Consider the following 15,843-nt stretch of genomic DNA (forward strand, 5'->3'; position numbering starts at 1 on the left):
GGACCAAAGAGCTTTCTACTTGCTGTACTGTGAAAATATATTTAGGAGGTTTTGTAGAAAGAGAAAAAGATTGCTAGGTCTGGATATTAGTAGAGACAAAAGCAACAAAAAGCCAAGTGGCAGGTGGAGAATTTTGGAGAGTTGTGAGGGGAAGCAGGTAAGTGGATGCCAGGCAAAGGAGAAACTAGAAGAGAAGCTAAGAGAAGAGGAAGGCAGAACAGTTCTGAAGATAGAAAGAAGAAGAAGAAAGCAGAAAGGACGGGTAGAAAGGTGGGCTAGTTTTAGCCAAAGAAATCCAATTTTGTTGAAAAATCTTCATATTGCTTTTAGGCCTCTCATTCTTGGCTGAGATCCTCGCCCTAAAACTCCTAGAAGGTCAAAACACAGCCTTATCAAATAAAACGTATCATTCTGAACGGGGACAGCATAGAAAAAGGGCTGCTCCCCACTTCCTGCTGTAAACAGATTACTTAGAATGTGCTCACTCCCCTCTTCCAATTGCAGATAAATTAGCTAGAAAGTTTTGCATGCCTGATAATCAACCTTATCAATTAAGGACAGAAGGGCGAGGGCTGTAATATTTTAGTAATGAACTGATCTTCTGGGAGAGCTATCCTCTACTAGGGGTGAGAATATTTTATTGCTTATTGCCTATCACTTGCTAATGATCACTTGCCTTGGTTTTCCAAAAGTGTACATAAACTATGTTACTTTGTGTATTGGGGGCTCTAGATTTATGATTTAATCCAGAGACCAAAGAAACCCAGCAACCCCAACTATGGTAGTCCACAAAAGAAATAAATGGCAAAATCTATAATTTATCAATGCCTTTATTATGGCCAACCAAAGCAACATAAGCAACAAAGAAATGTGTGTAAACATATTGTTTTTATTTCTTTCATTCCTACATTCATTCAATTTATAAGATGCCTAATCACAAAACACTTCAAGGTAGCATGCAGGTTTTTTTTAATGAAACCATTGTATCATCGTAAAAGAGAAGAACCAGTTATAAAAATGGAAGGACAATGCAGGACCTCAAGGAAATTCCAAAATAATGTAAACTTTAAATATTTGATTTGGAAACAAAGTCAATCTGCATTATGGCCCACCAGAAAAATCCTTTTTTAAAAAACTCTTCTGAAAGACAACATTGTCGGGGCTGTACAAACTTTGAGGAGATGTGGTTCTAAAGGGTAGTGGTGACAGTAGTGTTGACCTAACAAGAGTATTGTCCCAAGTATGGATTTGACAAAGAAAGTTCAGACATATTTGAGATATGTCACAAAATCTTTCCAGGTAATCTTGGTGGCACGCTAGCTGCAAACATGGCGAAAAGCAATCTCATTTGTTTAATTAGCCAATATGCAATAAGTACAAGTCTACTATTCAAAAAGGATTATAATTGATCCCATTTATTATCGCAAAATAACACTAGTACATTTCCATTTGTTTGACACAATAGGACATTTCAATCTAAACCCTTTCAATATTCCACATTTGCTTTTTCATTGAATCTGGCCAACTGATAAAACTATCTTGCATGCTATGGAAAGAGGGATGGGTTTTTGCAATGGTGATGGGAGGATCAACTGACCTTAATAGCACATCAAAAGACTTTTTCCACAACAACTTATAAATTAAATGACTTTTCATATTTGTTTACCAATTTAATTGATTATAAATGTTTTTAGCACAGATTAAATGATTGTACAGTAGAAACTGAGATGCTATTAAAACTGCACAAGAGACTGTGAGATAGATTAAATTTGTAGTTTTAAAACAGCAAAACGCAGCGAATGCTGAAAGAAAAAAAGAAAGAGGAGGTTTAACATATTTGCAAGGTCTACCTAGCAATATCTAATATACACTAAGATGTCACTATTTCCATCTATCCATCCATCCATCAATCAATCACATTTATACAACTGCCCATCTCACAAAAAGCAACTCTTAGACTATATGTAACAATAGATTAAAACAACAATTATAAAAACAACAGATATAAAAATATAAAAATCCACATTAAAAGATAAATATAAAAATAAATATTTATTGTTCAAATTCATATAGCCACCCAATTTACCAAAAGTGACTCTGGGCAACATGCAACTATCAAATGTAACAACAAATATAAAAACAGCAGTTATAAAATTCCACATTAAAAGATAAATATTATAGAAATGAATATTTATTTATTTAATCAAATTTGTATAAAACACAAAAAGTGACTCTAGGCAGTGTACAACTATTCGTACAATAACAAGAACAATTGCCATTGATTCTATCTTTTATTTGTATAATATGGCCAAAGACAATCTTGACATTTCCAAGTATATAGAAATTCAAGTTCTTTGGGTTGGAAAGTGACACTGATCTCTTGATCAAAAACATTCAAATTCCTACACAGTTCTGAAGTTCAGAGAGTATCATGGGGTCCTTGGTGCTTTCTGAGCTTGGTTAGGGTGTGGTTTTTTTTGTAGATGTTTCTTTAGTAAGCTAGATAACATAATCAGAGCTAGTACTGATGATGGTACCTAGTTTGGTAATAAAACGACTGCAAGAAAATTTTCAAACACAGAGAGCACCAAAGACCCCACTGTTCTATAAATATTCTCTTCCATAGGTATGACAGGTTATCCATGTGATATTGCCACTTCTTAGCCTCATGTACTTTAGAGATCAGTTATAATGATGAAACTGTATCAGCATGAAATCTTTAGAAAAAATATCTGACAAAATAAGAGAAATAAAATGTGACAACCTATAATGGACAATCATACCTTTTTCCAGAAAGTAAAAGCTCAAATCCTTCACTGATCTTTTCAAAAGGCAATTCATGAGATATTAATGCATCTGTATTAAATTTTTGTTTCATATAATCCAAAACAAGTTTAGGGAGAGCATCTTTTAATTTCCAACCTGGGTTTTAAAATCAGACAAACAGGAATACTATGTGAGCTATTTGTTCTTTTGCACAAAAGAACTGAAAATTTAATTTTTTTCAGAATCATGATTCTGATTTTTCAGTATCATCAACTCTGCTGCATCAATAATAAATTTGTCCTTCAAAATATTGAAATGATGCAATTTGTGAATATTAGGCTGGTGAAAGCTGAACTGTATGCATATTCTTAAATTATATCACAATCAGTGGTGGGATTCAATTTTTTTTACTACCGGTTCTGTGGGCGTGGCTTGGTGGGGTGTGTGTGCAGGGGAAGGATACTGTAAAATCTCCAGTCAGATGAGGTATTTGCCGGTTCTCTGAACACTCAAAATTTCCGCTACCGGTTCTCCAGAATTGGTCAGAACCTGCTGAATACCACCTCTGATCACAATACTTACAATGATAAATACGAGAAAAGGGGCTAGTGTTTATTATTCATTTTTCATTATAATGTCATTTCTTAGGAAAATTGTAGCTAATCTCAGGGGTTGCCACAAAGAAGAAGGGATCAACCAGAGGTGGTATTCAGCAGGTTCTGACCAGTTCTGGAGAACCGGTAGCGGAAATTTCGAGTAGTTCGGAGAATTGGTAAATACCATCTCTGACTGGAGATTTTACAGTATCCTTCCCCGGCCACGCCCACCAAGCCACGCCCACAGAACTGGTAGTAAAAAAAAATTGAATCCCACCACTGGGTTCAACCTATTCTCCAAAGCTCCTGAGTGCATGGAAACTAATCAAGGAGAGAAGAAACCTAGAACTAAGGAGAAATTTCCTGACAGAACACTTAACCAGTGGAACAACTTTCCTCCAGAAGTCGTGAATGCTCCAACACTGGATGTTTTTCAAGAAGAGATTGGATAACCATTTGTATGAAATGGTATAGGGTTTCCTGCCTGTGCAGGGGGTTGGACTAGAAGACCTCCAAGGTCCCTTCCAACTCTGTTATTCTATTCTAAGTTCAAGTCCAATTCCAATTCCTATTCCTAATTCTGTTCCTATTCCTATCCTATTCTGAATCTTGATCAAAACAGCATTTCCTAACCAAAGCCCCCTATTCTCTGCTTAAATCCAGCAATGGAAAATGGAGACAATTCAGAGGCTGAAACTACGCAGACAGTAGATAGAATTCTTTAGAAGAGTCAAGACAACTTTATACAATTTTATACCAAGCTGGACCAATCTGAAACTATACATCTTATTTTGAAAAATGAATCACATACCGGTTAGAAATATCTTATGGCCCACATTAGCCAATGCATACCTCCAATCAGACAGCCTATTAGTTTCCTTCCTGTGAGCAGGAGAGCAGGGTCAAAAGAGAGCTGTGATTTTGCAGGAGGTGCCCCCACAAGCACACAGATCCCATGGCCCATGTGGGAAGACGCGAGGGCACTGACCTATTTGAGACCCAAAGAAAAACAAGCTAAGTAATTAAAGTGAACAGACTGTTGTCTAAGTTTTCCACAGATAGCTTGTACACAATCCTAGAGGCATTGCTTATATTAAAAAAGAGAACATCGATACATCCAAGAGTGAACAGGAGATGCACAACCTTGGTGCATCTGACTCAGCATTCAGAAACAAGAATTGAAGCTGGACAATAGTTTCATTCACGGTCTGGTTGTTTTGATGGAAGAGGTTGTTTGGATGGAACAAACAACCTTCTCTTTCTTGTGGGAACCAGGAACCTCTTTCTCCTTACTTCTTTCTTTTACCTAGTGTCAAAATATGGGCAGTACAGGTAGTCCTCGACTTACAATAATTCATTTAATGACTGTTCAAAGTTACAACAGCAGTGAAAAAAGTGACTTATGACCATTTTTCACACTTATGACGATTGCAGAAACCTCAGGGTCACGTGATCAAAAGTCAGATGGGAACTGACTCACAATTATGACAGTTGCAATGCCCTGGGATCATGTGATCCACTTTTGTGACCTGACAAGTAAACTCAATGGGGAATCCAGATTTACTTAGAAACGGTGGCAAGAAAAGTTGTAAAATGGGGCAAACTCATTTAACAAATGTTTCACTTAGCAACATGAATTTTGGACTCAACTGTGGACTATCTGTATATAGCTGTAACTGAAAGGACCAATCAATATATCAGTTTGCTCATTTGTCCTCTGGGTAACAGAAGAGGAGGAGGAGGAGGAGGAGAAGAAGAATGAGATTATTTATAATCATAATCCCAGATTGACTTACAGATACTACTACAAAGATACCAAAGCGTGCATGTATTGGACATATATTTAATGTTTGTATGTTCCCCAGAAGATGGAAAAAGATTCTCCCCTCCCCCAATATAGAATATGTGACTACAAGATACTAGGATATTTTCTGCTTGAATGTTAAACCTAATATCTGAAGATGCTTTCTGCTACAAAATGGAAATTTGAACCTAAGAAATTATTGCCAACACAAATCACATACTTCTGTGTCAATGCGTCCAATCACTTCAAATGTATAGTCCGCACCAAGACCAGTCTTCTGAACAAGCACCTCATGAATCGGCTTCTCAAAATCTTGCGGGCAGATGCATTCAGTGGCTCCTAATTCTTTGGCCTTCATAAATTTATCCTTGTTGATGTCAATCCCAATAATCCTGGATGCTCCAGCTGCTTTACAACCCATAATCACAGACAAACCAACACCTCCTAAGCCAAAAATGGCACAGGAAGAACCAGGCTCAACCTGAAAAAAAAAATCACACCAAAAAGAATCTTGTATTGAAAGACACCCAAACAAAACCAGAAACTGGATAGATTAAGATGGCATGAGAACTAACAAAGCCTAGGACAAGAAGGCAAACATGGACATAAAACTGAGAGTCACCTCAAACCATATGATGGGTAGTGTATAAATTTAATAAATAAAATAAATAAGACTGAGCAGGATTCAATAAAAATAGTTTTAGTTTCAAGAAAAAAAAGGCAACACCACAAAATCAACCAATGGAATATAATAAGAAGGTCGGAATACATAGTAACAAAAGGTATAACCTAGGACTGGAAAGAAAATATAATTTATTGCATGATGTGTAATAAATTGACAAGGATGTTTGACATTACTTCTCTATATCCAAACTAGCAGCATGATAACCTTGCAAAACGTGTGCATTTAGACCCATGATTGAGTTTCCATGTTACAATAAGCCATTGTTTGTCACTGTTGCACTAAGCCACGAATCATGATTTACCAATCTTAATAATCTTAATAACTGGATTCACAACTTATATCAAGCCAAAATCAACACCGTATTTACAATGTACTGTAAATCAGTCACAATAGATTAGGATTACTCAAAGCATAGTAGCTATATTTACACCACAGGCTGCAGCTAAAGCAAAACAAATCAAGGTTCATTTCTAGAAGATATGGAACAAACTCTTCTTCCAACCTATGCAGGAAGCATGCAGTTCTTCTTACCTTGGCACAATTGATGGCAGCCCCATAGCCAGTTGAAAAGCCACAGCCAAAGAGGCAAACTTTATCCAGAGGAGCATCATCGTCAATTCTTACAATAGATGCGTCAGGCATCACCGTGTACTCGGAGAAGGTGCTTATCCAGAGAAAGTGATGAATCTGTTTCCCCCGGCAGGTGAACCTGCTGGTTCCATCTGGCATCAGACTTTGAAAAGCTTTATAAATGCTGTTTGAGGAGATTCAAGTCAGTGTTTTGTCATAAACTGGATTGTTCAGAAATGGTCCCTGTGACTCAGGCGTGTCAAACTCAATTTCATTGAGGACTGCATCAGGGTTGTGTTTGACCTCAGGGGCTGGGATGGGCATGGCCAGCTTGACGTTACTCATTTCGGGGGTGCCTGTGATGGCCCAAGACTCCCACCAGCAAAAAAAGGGTTCTGTTGTGGCCCACCAGTGACCAGCGGAGCTGGTAGTAAACTTGGACAGTGTGGAGGTTGGGGGCCATCCGACAGTTATCAGCTCCCTTCGGAGTCAGAGATCAGTGGGGCAGAAGAACAGTTGGAGCCTGTTCCTGATGTGTGCATGCGCAGAGCTGCCAGGAGAAGGAAACAGTTAAGGATCAAGGGTTGATTTGGGAGTAAAGGCACAGGTGGATGGTGAATGGCCCCTCCCATAGGGAATAAAGAGGAATGAAAGGGTGTTTGCAGGAGACAATTAGTTCGTTTAATTAGTGTGAAGATTTTTTTCGTGACTCTCAGAGACTCTTTGCCAAGTATTTTCTTGTACAGTGTTGCGCTTGGAAGCTATCGGCCTGGCAGCTCTCCAAGCCTGATAAGGTCTGTGGTTATAATTCACCCTTGAAAGTCTGTTTGCCGGGACTTTGCTGCATGTGAATCATAGGAATAAATAATAATAAAAGGGTTTTTGTCGGGACAAGGAGTCTGTTTCGTGATTTTGTGAAGCCTAGGTCAGAACAGGTTCCTGAGCTCCGTTTTCAGCCATTCCTGCAACCCTCTGCCAGCAAAAATGGAGCTCGGGTGGGCCACACATTCCCCCTGGCCCCATTTTTGCTGGCAAAGGCATTGCAGGTCAGTCCTTTGCTGTTTCCAGGGTGGCTCTGCAGGCCAGATCTAAGCACCCCATGGGCCCTTGAGTTTGACACCCCTGCTGTAACTGGAAAACCCAAAGAAGTAATATGTACAACAAACTTACTGGGATTTGAGACAGCAGTTGGCTTTTGGACTCAAGCAGCAGTCACATTGTCCACATTGAGGAACACAGAGAGGAATGACTTTGTCACCTTGCAGGGAATAAAAATCAGTCCCAATGTCATCTTTTTGGGGGTTAAAAATCCCACAGCATGTTAATACAAGTTCAAGGAATCAATATTTAGGCAGAGAGAAATTCCCAGTGGTGCTGGTTACACCAGTTCAGGCGAACTGGTAGTTGTGATTGTTGGCTAGGCCTGCCCATGCAACCCTGTGATATCCTTTCCATTTATACCTCATAACATTCCCCCCACCCATGTTGCCCAGCTGAGTTCTGTGCTGCCCCTGTTGTACTCACTGGAGCTGCCTAAGTTGATTAGCTTCATGTTGAAGTGGCGTTTCACTCCCCAAGGGAGTGCTCACAACCAAAGAGCTGGTTCCTAACGTAAGTGCAGCCAACCTCTGGTAATTCCTAAAATGTATTTCAGATCTTAGGTCACCTCCTCTTTGCTATTCTCTAAAACAGCTTTTTCTTTTTTTCAGGCTTTTGCATGAACCCAGAGGAAAAGTGCTGCTGTTTTAAGAAGTCAACTGTTCACATAATTTTTAAGTAGCCGCGACTTCCCCGCCCCTCCAGGCCCCTGAAAAGGCTTGGGAAAAAATGGGGTGGCTTCTTTATTCATTTGCAGTTTTTACAGCCTACACATTAGAAGAGTTTGGGTGAGAGACAGCAGATTAAAAATATGAAACAGTTCAGAACAATATTGGAACTCTGAAAAAAGCTTGGTGAAATATGGACATTTTGGGCCCTTTTAAAAATGCCATTAAGGGGGGCGGGCATGGACCTCCAGGAGTAGAAAATTCTATTGTGTGTGAACTACAGCCGAAAAGGCATCCGTGGTCCATGACTCTAACCTCTAAGGCAGTGGCCCCAACCTTTTTTGTGCCACGGCCCGGTACTGGCATCACAAAATGATCCGCGGCCCGGTACCGGCATCAGCACGCATGACAAGGCAAGGCGAGCCGAGCGACCGGCCAGCCAGCCGTCTCCTGCTTCTCCCCGCCACCTTCAACTCCTCCTTTGTACCTTTGTCGATGGGCTTCGCTTCGGGACGGCTTTGGGACGGTCACTCGGCTCGCCTTGCCTTGGGTGCTGAAAGAATCCTCGCGCCTTAGTTTCATTCGAAGCCCCCCCTTCGATAAAACTAAGGTGCGAGGATTCCTTCAGGACCCAAACACTGCTTTCCAACCGGAAAAGCTCACCCAGAAGCACTTTCTCATCAAACAAGATGGCGGCGCCCAGCAAACCGCGACCCGGTAGGAAATGTTCCACGGACCGGGACCGGTCCACGGCCCGGTGGTTGGGGACCCCTGCTCTAAGGGACTTAGTGGACCTGCTTGGCACGGCTCTTCATGATATACCTTGATGCTACTCCATATGGGGCTCCCTATAGATATGACCAACTCTTTGATTTGGGACTGGAAGCTTACTGGTAACCAGTGCTGTGATTTTGCTAGCTTGCAAAGGTGAGGTTGACTATGGATCAGCTACAGCTTCTAGTCATGTTCAAAGACTGACCCACACAGAGTTGTATGATATTTAGGCAGGAGCTGCCATTGGTAAAGCATCCTTTAAGAACAGCAAGGTATCATGCTTGCACTAGCGCAAGATTTGAATCTTGTGCGAGTAATTTTTACCTAATAAACATGTTATTTTAAAATGTGTTCATAAACAGTGAAGTTTTCCTCCAAAGGTACTTGGACTAAAACTAGTAAAATATTACACAGAGAAAATGGAAAATAAAATTATTGTTCAAAGTGGAAGAAGGTTCCTGTTGCTGATGTCACTTTTTTCCATTATTCTGAAACCCCTTTGGTAGCCACTTCCTATACTGAAAAACCAAAGAGAGAGATTGCACTGTTTCAGGTTGCACTGTGCATAATTCTGATGAGGAGCAGAGGGTTATAGCTGTGCTGTAACAAAAACAAGGTTCCACGCAAGGGAAATTCACCAATAATCTTTTCTTGTTTGTAATAAAAGTTGAATACATATTCATTTCATCAAATTGAATGCGAACTGAGGGGTCCGTGGCACTCTGAACTCAGAGAGGCCCAAGGATGCCCCATTTAGCTCTGAATAATCTCCTTAATAGAATGAGAATTGGTAGGAAAAAAATGGCTTTTTTGCTTGGCATAATTTAATCATGTTTGCCATCTTTTATCATTTACTGATTTGATTGAAATGTCTTTGCCTGACTATTGTGAGCAACCACCAACTGTTGCCAGATGCCATATACAAATTTAATAATTTGTATAATTTGCTTGCAAAGTCAGCCAGATATTTAGACTGCATACAACATTTTTGTTTACCTTTTGAGCCCTTCCCAAGTACCTAGGATATTATTATAATAAACACAACAATATCAAACCATGGCTTGCAGTTTAGCTGATCTAGGCCTTCATATGTATCAAGTTCCTCCAAACAACCAACAAAATTGTAATGTATACTGTGTAATTATATGTGTGCATTTAAAGAGTGTGGCATTTTGTAATTATTATCAAAAGAGAATAAGGAATCTTATCTCTTTTGAATATTTCAAAATATAGATGCATGTTCAAAATTGCCTAAAATTCCTAGTAATATACTATCCAATATGAATAATTTCTCTATCTTATCCTTACCTGGTTTTACACAAGTGACTTCTGGTCCAATACTTTCAACAATGCCTGCTCCTTCATGGCCCCCAATAACAGGGTAGTCTATGTTTGGAAAAAAACCTTTCCATACATGATCATCAGTCCGACAGATCCCAGTGGCTACCATCTGTACGGATAAGAGTATGTCATTTCAATTCTTAGGTCCTATTCATATTTTCGCCTAAAAAGCTTCACCGGACCCAAAGCCTATCTAATACAGCATTCTCTTTGTGCAACCCAGAAGATGCTTTGTAGAAGCCTTCAAACAGGACAATCCTCCCAATCACATCACACAACAGTTATACAGTTAAAGGAAGGAAGAAAAAGGAGTTTTAGTTTGGAGATTACATGAAAGAACACCAAATATATTGGTTTCTGTGTTGGCACTTTTCGAAATAATTTGTTTTGGGTGTTATCAAATTTTGAACAGTGGTCTCATTAAAAACTGGTTGTATAAAGTATATACAAGTTGCCTTCTTCATTCTGGATGCAAAATACTTGTTGATGCAGAATCTGGTGATTTGGATATTTCCTTTTTCTGTAGAGTACAACAGTTCTAGGGGACGCGGTGGCTCAGTGGCTAAGACACTGAGCTTGTCGATCAGAAAGGCCGGCAGTTCAGCAATTTGAATCCCTAGCACTGCATAATGGAGTGAGCTCCTGCTACTTGACCCAGCTTCTGCCAACCTAGCAGTTCGAAAGCATGTAAAAATGCAAATAGAAAAATAGGGACCACTTTGGTGGGAAGTAAGCAGCGCTCTATGTGCTTCAGTGTTTAGTCATGATGGCCACATGACCACGGAGACATCTTTGGACAGCGCTGGTTCTTTGTAACGGATATGAGCACCGCCTCCCCCAGAGCCAGAAACGTCTAGCACGTATGTGCGAGGAGAACCATTACCTTTACTTTACAACAGTTCTACCGCCAGCTTATCAAAAGAAAAGCAACTGTTGCAGGAGAACAATCTCTATGGACCACCAGTAATGTGATATAGTCAAGAACTTATTTCACAAGCAGGCCTGTACCCAAGCACAAAAGAGAGGTCAATAAGCTGTCAGCAATAACAAAACATTTATTCCAAAACGATTCTGATGGGAAACCCCTTTGAAAAAAAAGCCAACAAGAACTGGATGAGTGACAGAGCAACCATCAACAGGAACATTTCAGATAGCAACATCTTGGTTCAAGTTTGTTTATGTTTTCCTAAGCAGTAGCCTTTGCAGCAAGTCTCAATAGTTTAGATGCAAGCTAAATACAAATTTTACTACTCTACTAATTTATTCATTGCAAGGGATGTCCTTTTTTTATTTTACCTTCACTCGAATTTCATGGCTCTTTGGTGGTGCTACTTCTATCTCTTCAATCGAAAATGCTTTGCCTGGTTCCCAGATGACTGCAGCTTTACATTTAATCACCTGCGTACACATGGACCATCAAAAGAATTCAGAAGAATGAACAAATATGCCCTCAGAATATGTCTGGTAAGCCAGAGGAGTGACAAGAACTATTGAACCAGGAAAGGAAAGCAGTTAAACCTCTTGGGTTTAATTCAACAAGTTATGGCAGTTTTACTGTGGATACAATCTGAAGTGCTTCTCCAATCATTCTATCAGTAAGGAGTGGAATTAACTTTGTACCTATTGTCCAATTTAGAAAGGGGTCGAGATATTCCTCTTGATCCCTAGGCATTACCACTAGGAGCATAGTGATGTGCACAATGGGGAAATACTTTTTTTTTTCAAGCTAGGCTTTTCCCCTGTACCGACCAGGTATCCAAACTAAGTTGTAGACCAGTCCCCATAACAGTTGACAAGCAGAGGTAGAGGGAATGGGTACAAAAAGAAATGTAAGAGAAGGCCAGCGCACTATCTACTACTGTACCCACCCTCTCTATCAATTTCTATAATTTATTTTTGAGGCTTAATAGCTGCTAGGAGAACATCAGGCAAAGGGGGAGGCTGTTATTGTCAAGCCTCAAATATCTGAATCTACCAAGCATCTGATCCAGGAGAACACAGCCGTGATGGGCAAAGAGCTTTTCTCCAGAGGCCAGAGGAGATGGCAGGTAAGTTTTGAAAGATGTCTCAATCACCAGGCAGGCCAAGTGCAGGCCAAGTGGAGCCTGCTCAGAGAAAAGGAGGCAGAGACTGATATGTCAAAACCACCATTGATTACACCAGGGATGTCAAACTCAAGGCCTGGGGGCCAGATCTGACCCACAGGATGCTTAGATCTGGCCCGCAGGGCCACCTTGGAAACAGTGAAGGACTGGCCATGGTGCCTCTGCCAGTGAAAACAGAGTTTTTGAGGACTGCATCAGGGTTGTTTGACCTTGGGTGGGCGTGGCCAGGGTGGGCATGGCCAGCTCGATGTCACTTGTGTCGGGGGTGCCTGTGATGGCCTGAGCGCTCTGCCAGGGAAAATGGGCTCCTGAGTTCCATTTTTGCTGGCAGAGGGTTGCAGGAGGCTGTCACAGCCAAAAATGGAGCTCAGGAGCCTGTTTTCTCTGGCAGAGTGCTTGGGCCACCACAGGTACCCCGACACAAGTGACATCAAGTTGGCCATGCCCCTGGCCATGCCCACTCCAGCCCACCAAGGTCAAACACAACCCTGATGCGGCCCTCAATGAAATCAAGTTTGACATCCCTGGATTACACTAATATTGGAGCAGACGATTTGCTGGTGACTCTGAGAAGTAAGAACATTGAAGGTAGCTTTTCTGGCATGGGACATGAGGACACTATTGTTGATCTGCAAGCCAGAAGTAAGGCAATTCAAATTGCAATCAAAACTACAAAATCTTTGTTAGTTTAGTTTTCTGCAGGGTTATAGATGGGCGAACACTTTAAACAGTAGGAGGAGAGACACCCCAGTCATATTTGTGCAGAATGTTAAATGGAGTTTACTTTCAGCTAACTGCATACAATTGCAGCTAAATATTTGTAATCTGTAATAGGTTCATCAAAAAAAAGACATCATCAAGGAAGGTCTGCCTTATGTTAGGAGATATGCTTGGAAATATAATATACAGAATTGCAACAAAACATCCATGGAAATAGGTTCATAAAGACATGCTTACATACCTATATGAAGTCAAGTTCTTTGAGGAAATAAAAACCCTTCCATACCAACCAACTGAACTTGCAAAAACCAGAAACTAAGAAAAGGTTTTTTCATAAAAAGAAAACTGTACCAATTCCTATCTGGAAATACTACAGAACTTCCAGCTGTTGCCAAAAACCAGTTTGTAAATTTTAACTATGTAATTAATTATCTACCAGATAAATAGACAGATGGAAGTAGGATTGTCAATACATAGGTAAGTAGGTAAGTAATAACAGAAGTTAATTACGTGAACCAGTTTGGTGTGTAGGGGTTAAGGTTCCAGGTTAGTCACCAAGAGTCAAAAACCGATTCAAAGGCACACAACTGGCACAAACAGTAAAAGGATATATAGCATAAAGAGGAAAGGAACGTCTAACATGTACTGCTATGTATGCATAGCAACTATTCCCAGCTTTCATTTCTGGTCTGGCTGTAATTGTACAATCTCTGTTCACATGTATGAAATAGTTTACCCTCATCTCAAGCACACATACATTCACTTTGTTTAAAAGTAGTTCTCTTTTTCGTTTGGCAAAATTGGCATGTCATAATATTTTACATTTGTTCTAATTTATTACTAAGTAAAAAAGCTACTTGAGAGTCTTGTACCATGAATGCAAAACAAACGAAAGAGGAAAAGTTGTCCCCATATTTAGATGAGCTTGTAAAGCCGCAGGAGAGAGATTCTAAGAGTGAGAAGTGTTAGACCTAAATCCAAAGATTTCTGACTGAAAACTCTGCTTTGAACATTCCTATGGAAACACATGCAGACATATACCTACACTATTTTTGTTTACTCTAGGCACATTTCTCTTAAACTGCAAGAATGAGTCAGATTCAATTAGTTTTCCTCATGGCAAGAAAAAAAAATAAGATTTTTATTTTTATAAATAACTCAAAGCTCAAGGCACCAAACATATCTAAGTCTCTTCTCCCTACTACTTTCTATACAACAACAACCCTGTGAGGTGAGTTGGACTGCGAGAGAGTTACTGGGCCAAAGTCATTCAGTTAGCTTTCAAGCCTAAAGTGGAATTAAAGCTCACACTCTTCTGATTTCTAGCCTGGAGCCTTCCCCATTAGACCAAACTGGCTCTCAGTAATGTTGGACTGCTGCATGGTGAAGAAGGAAGGTTTGTCCACATTTACATGACCAAACCCTTTGAATGAAAATACTATCAATTTAAATCAAATATGGTACAACATTTAAAGCCCCCAAGGTGAAACCGCCTAATATCACATTTGGGAACAAATTCTTGTCCACAAGGCTTATTAGATGATGATGCTCCTGCTCTCATCCTGGAAATACCTCAACAGAGCAAAATAACATGAAACACAGCAACACGGTTTTCTGCTTTATTCTGATACCATGGATTAGATCATGATTCCATTATTTCTAACCAACATCTCCAGTGCAATCTTGAAATGATTCGAGTAGTCCAATATAAAAAGATATTGTGAGTGTTTTAAATACTCCATAGACAGCACTAAGTCTTAGTACTGTAAGCACAAGACTGATTGTGTCAGCATTTTTCTGCCTAGAGCTTAGGTGAAGAATAAGAATACTATACTCTAATAAAGCAACCAAAAGACTATACATTTTCTAACCCACAACAGAATTTTAAATCATTTCAACAATGCTCCAGAACGCTTAATGTTTTACTTGCCAGGAAGATTTGGTTTTTGAATTCACAAGTGTTGAATGGTTCTTCAAGCCTGACCTTTGCAGAGCGTAGAGTAAATCAGCACAAGTGAAATTCACAGAAATGCTCCACACATTTTTAGGCAACGCTTAATGCTTCCATTTTAGAAGTTGTCTAATAACCATGTTGCTGTCCAGGCAGATTTTGATTAAGAGTCTCCCTTACCTTCCCAGCAGTCGCCATGTATTCCAGGATCCCTGCTTAGAATCTGCCCAAGCTCTTCTACAAATGACTTCTCTCCTTGATTGCTTTGGCTCTGAGGAATACATGAGCAACTTTTCTCCACCCTGTACAACACATAAAATGTTTAATCTATGATAGGCCAGCTCAGGAAGGGGAGGGTTCGTTTGCAACTGTACTAAGAAGTTCAATGTTTCCCAAGAGTTTTGTTTAAAACAATCTCCCTCTGGAGAAACCATCCAAAGATAACTGCCATTTAGACCCAGAAGATAGATTCTAAAAATGTACAAACCTCAGGGCTTACTTCCAAAGAACTAAGTTTCTGATTAAGAAATAGTCTGTACCAGCAAAAAACAACAGAACAAAACACAAACATCTTTGATTGATGTTCTCTTGCTTAAATTACTTACATAAAGAATAAATACAGAGTATATGATGCACTTGGGCAATCATATTAATTCCACAGGTTTGATGTGCCCTTAGAATCGTAATTGAGCAATGTTAGTCCTTGTGAAATAGCTATTAAGTTTGCACTGTACATATAACACATTGGCCAAGGCAAAGATTTAT

At 39.8% G+C, this 15,843-nt stretch overlaps 1 protein-coding gene across 2 annotated transcripts; it reads right to left on the reverse strand.

Annotated features, from left to right (window-relative positions):
- Positions 1-814: 814 nt before the first annotated feature.
- Positions 815-15,410, reverse strand: LOC113434836 (alcohol dehydrogenase 1-like). Of its 2 annotated transcripts, none has more exons than XM_026698296.2 (9): positions 15,259-15,410; positions 11,599-11,700; positions 10,270-10,411; positions 7,592-7,679; positions 6,383-6,605; positions 5,387-5,647; positions 4,215-4,350; positions 2,784-2,922; positions 815-1,802 (listed from the first exon to the last, which is right to left on the reverse strand). In XM_026698296.2, the coding sequence occupies exons 1-9, from the start codon at positions 15,274-15,276 to the stop codon at positions 1,778-1,780; spliced, it is 1,134 nt and encodes a 377-aa protein (XP_026554081.1). In that variant the 5' UTR covers positions 15,277-15,410; the 3' UTR covers positions 815-1,777. The 2 variants fall into 2 exon arrangements, with proteins under 2 accessions (XP_026554081.1, XP_087792056.1); XM_087935930.1 differs by lacking the exon at positions 15,259-15,410 and adding an exon at positions 13,369-14,442.
- Between the last annotated feature and the right edge of the window lie 433 nt (positions 15,411-15,843).

This window comes from Pseudonaja textilis, chromosome 6 (genome assembly GCF_049901715.1).
Source record: "Pseudonaja textilis isolate UNSWEBS1 chromosome 6, rPseTex1.2, whole genome shotgun sequence".
Taxonomy (NCBI): Eukaryota; Metazoa; Chordata; class Lepidosauria; order Squamata; family Elapidae; genus Pseudonaja; species Pseudonaja textilis.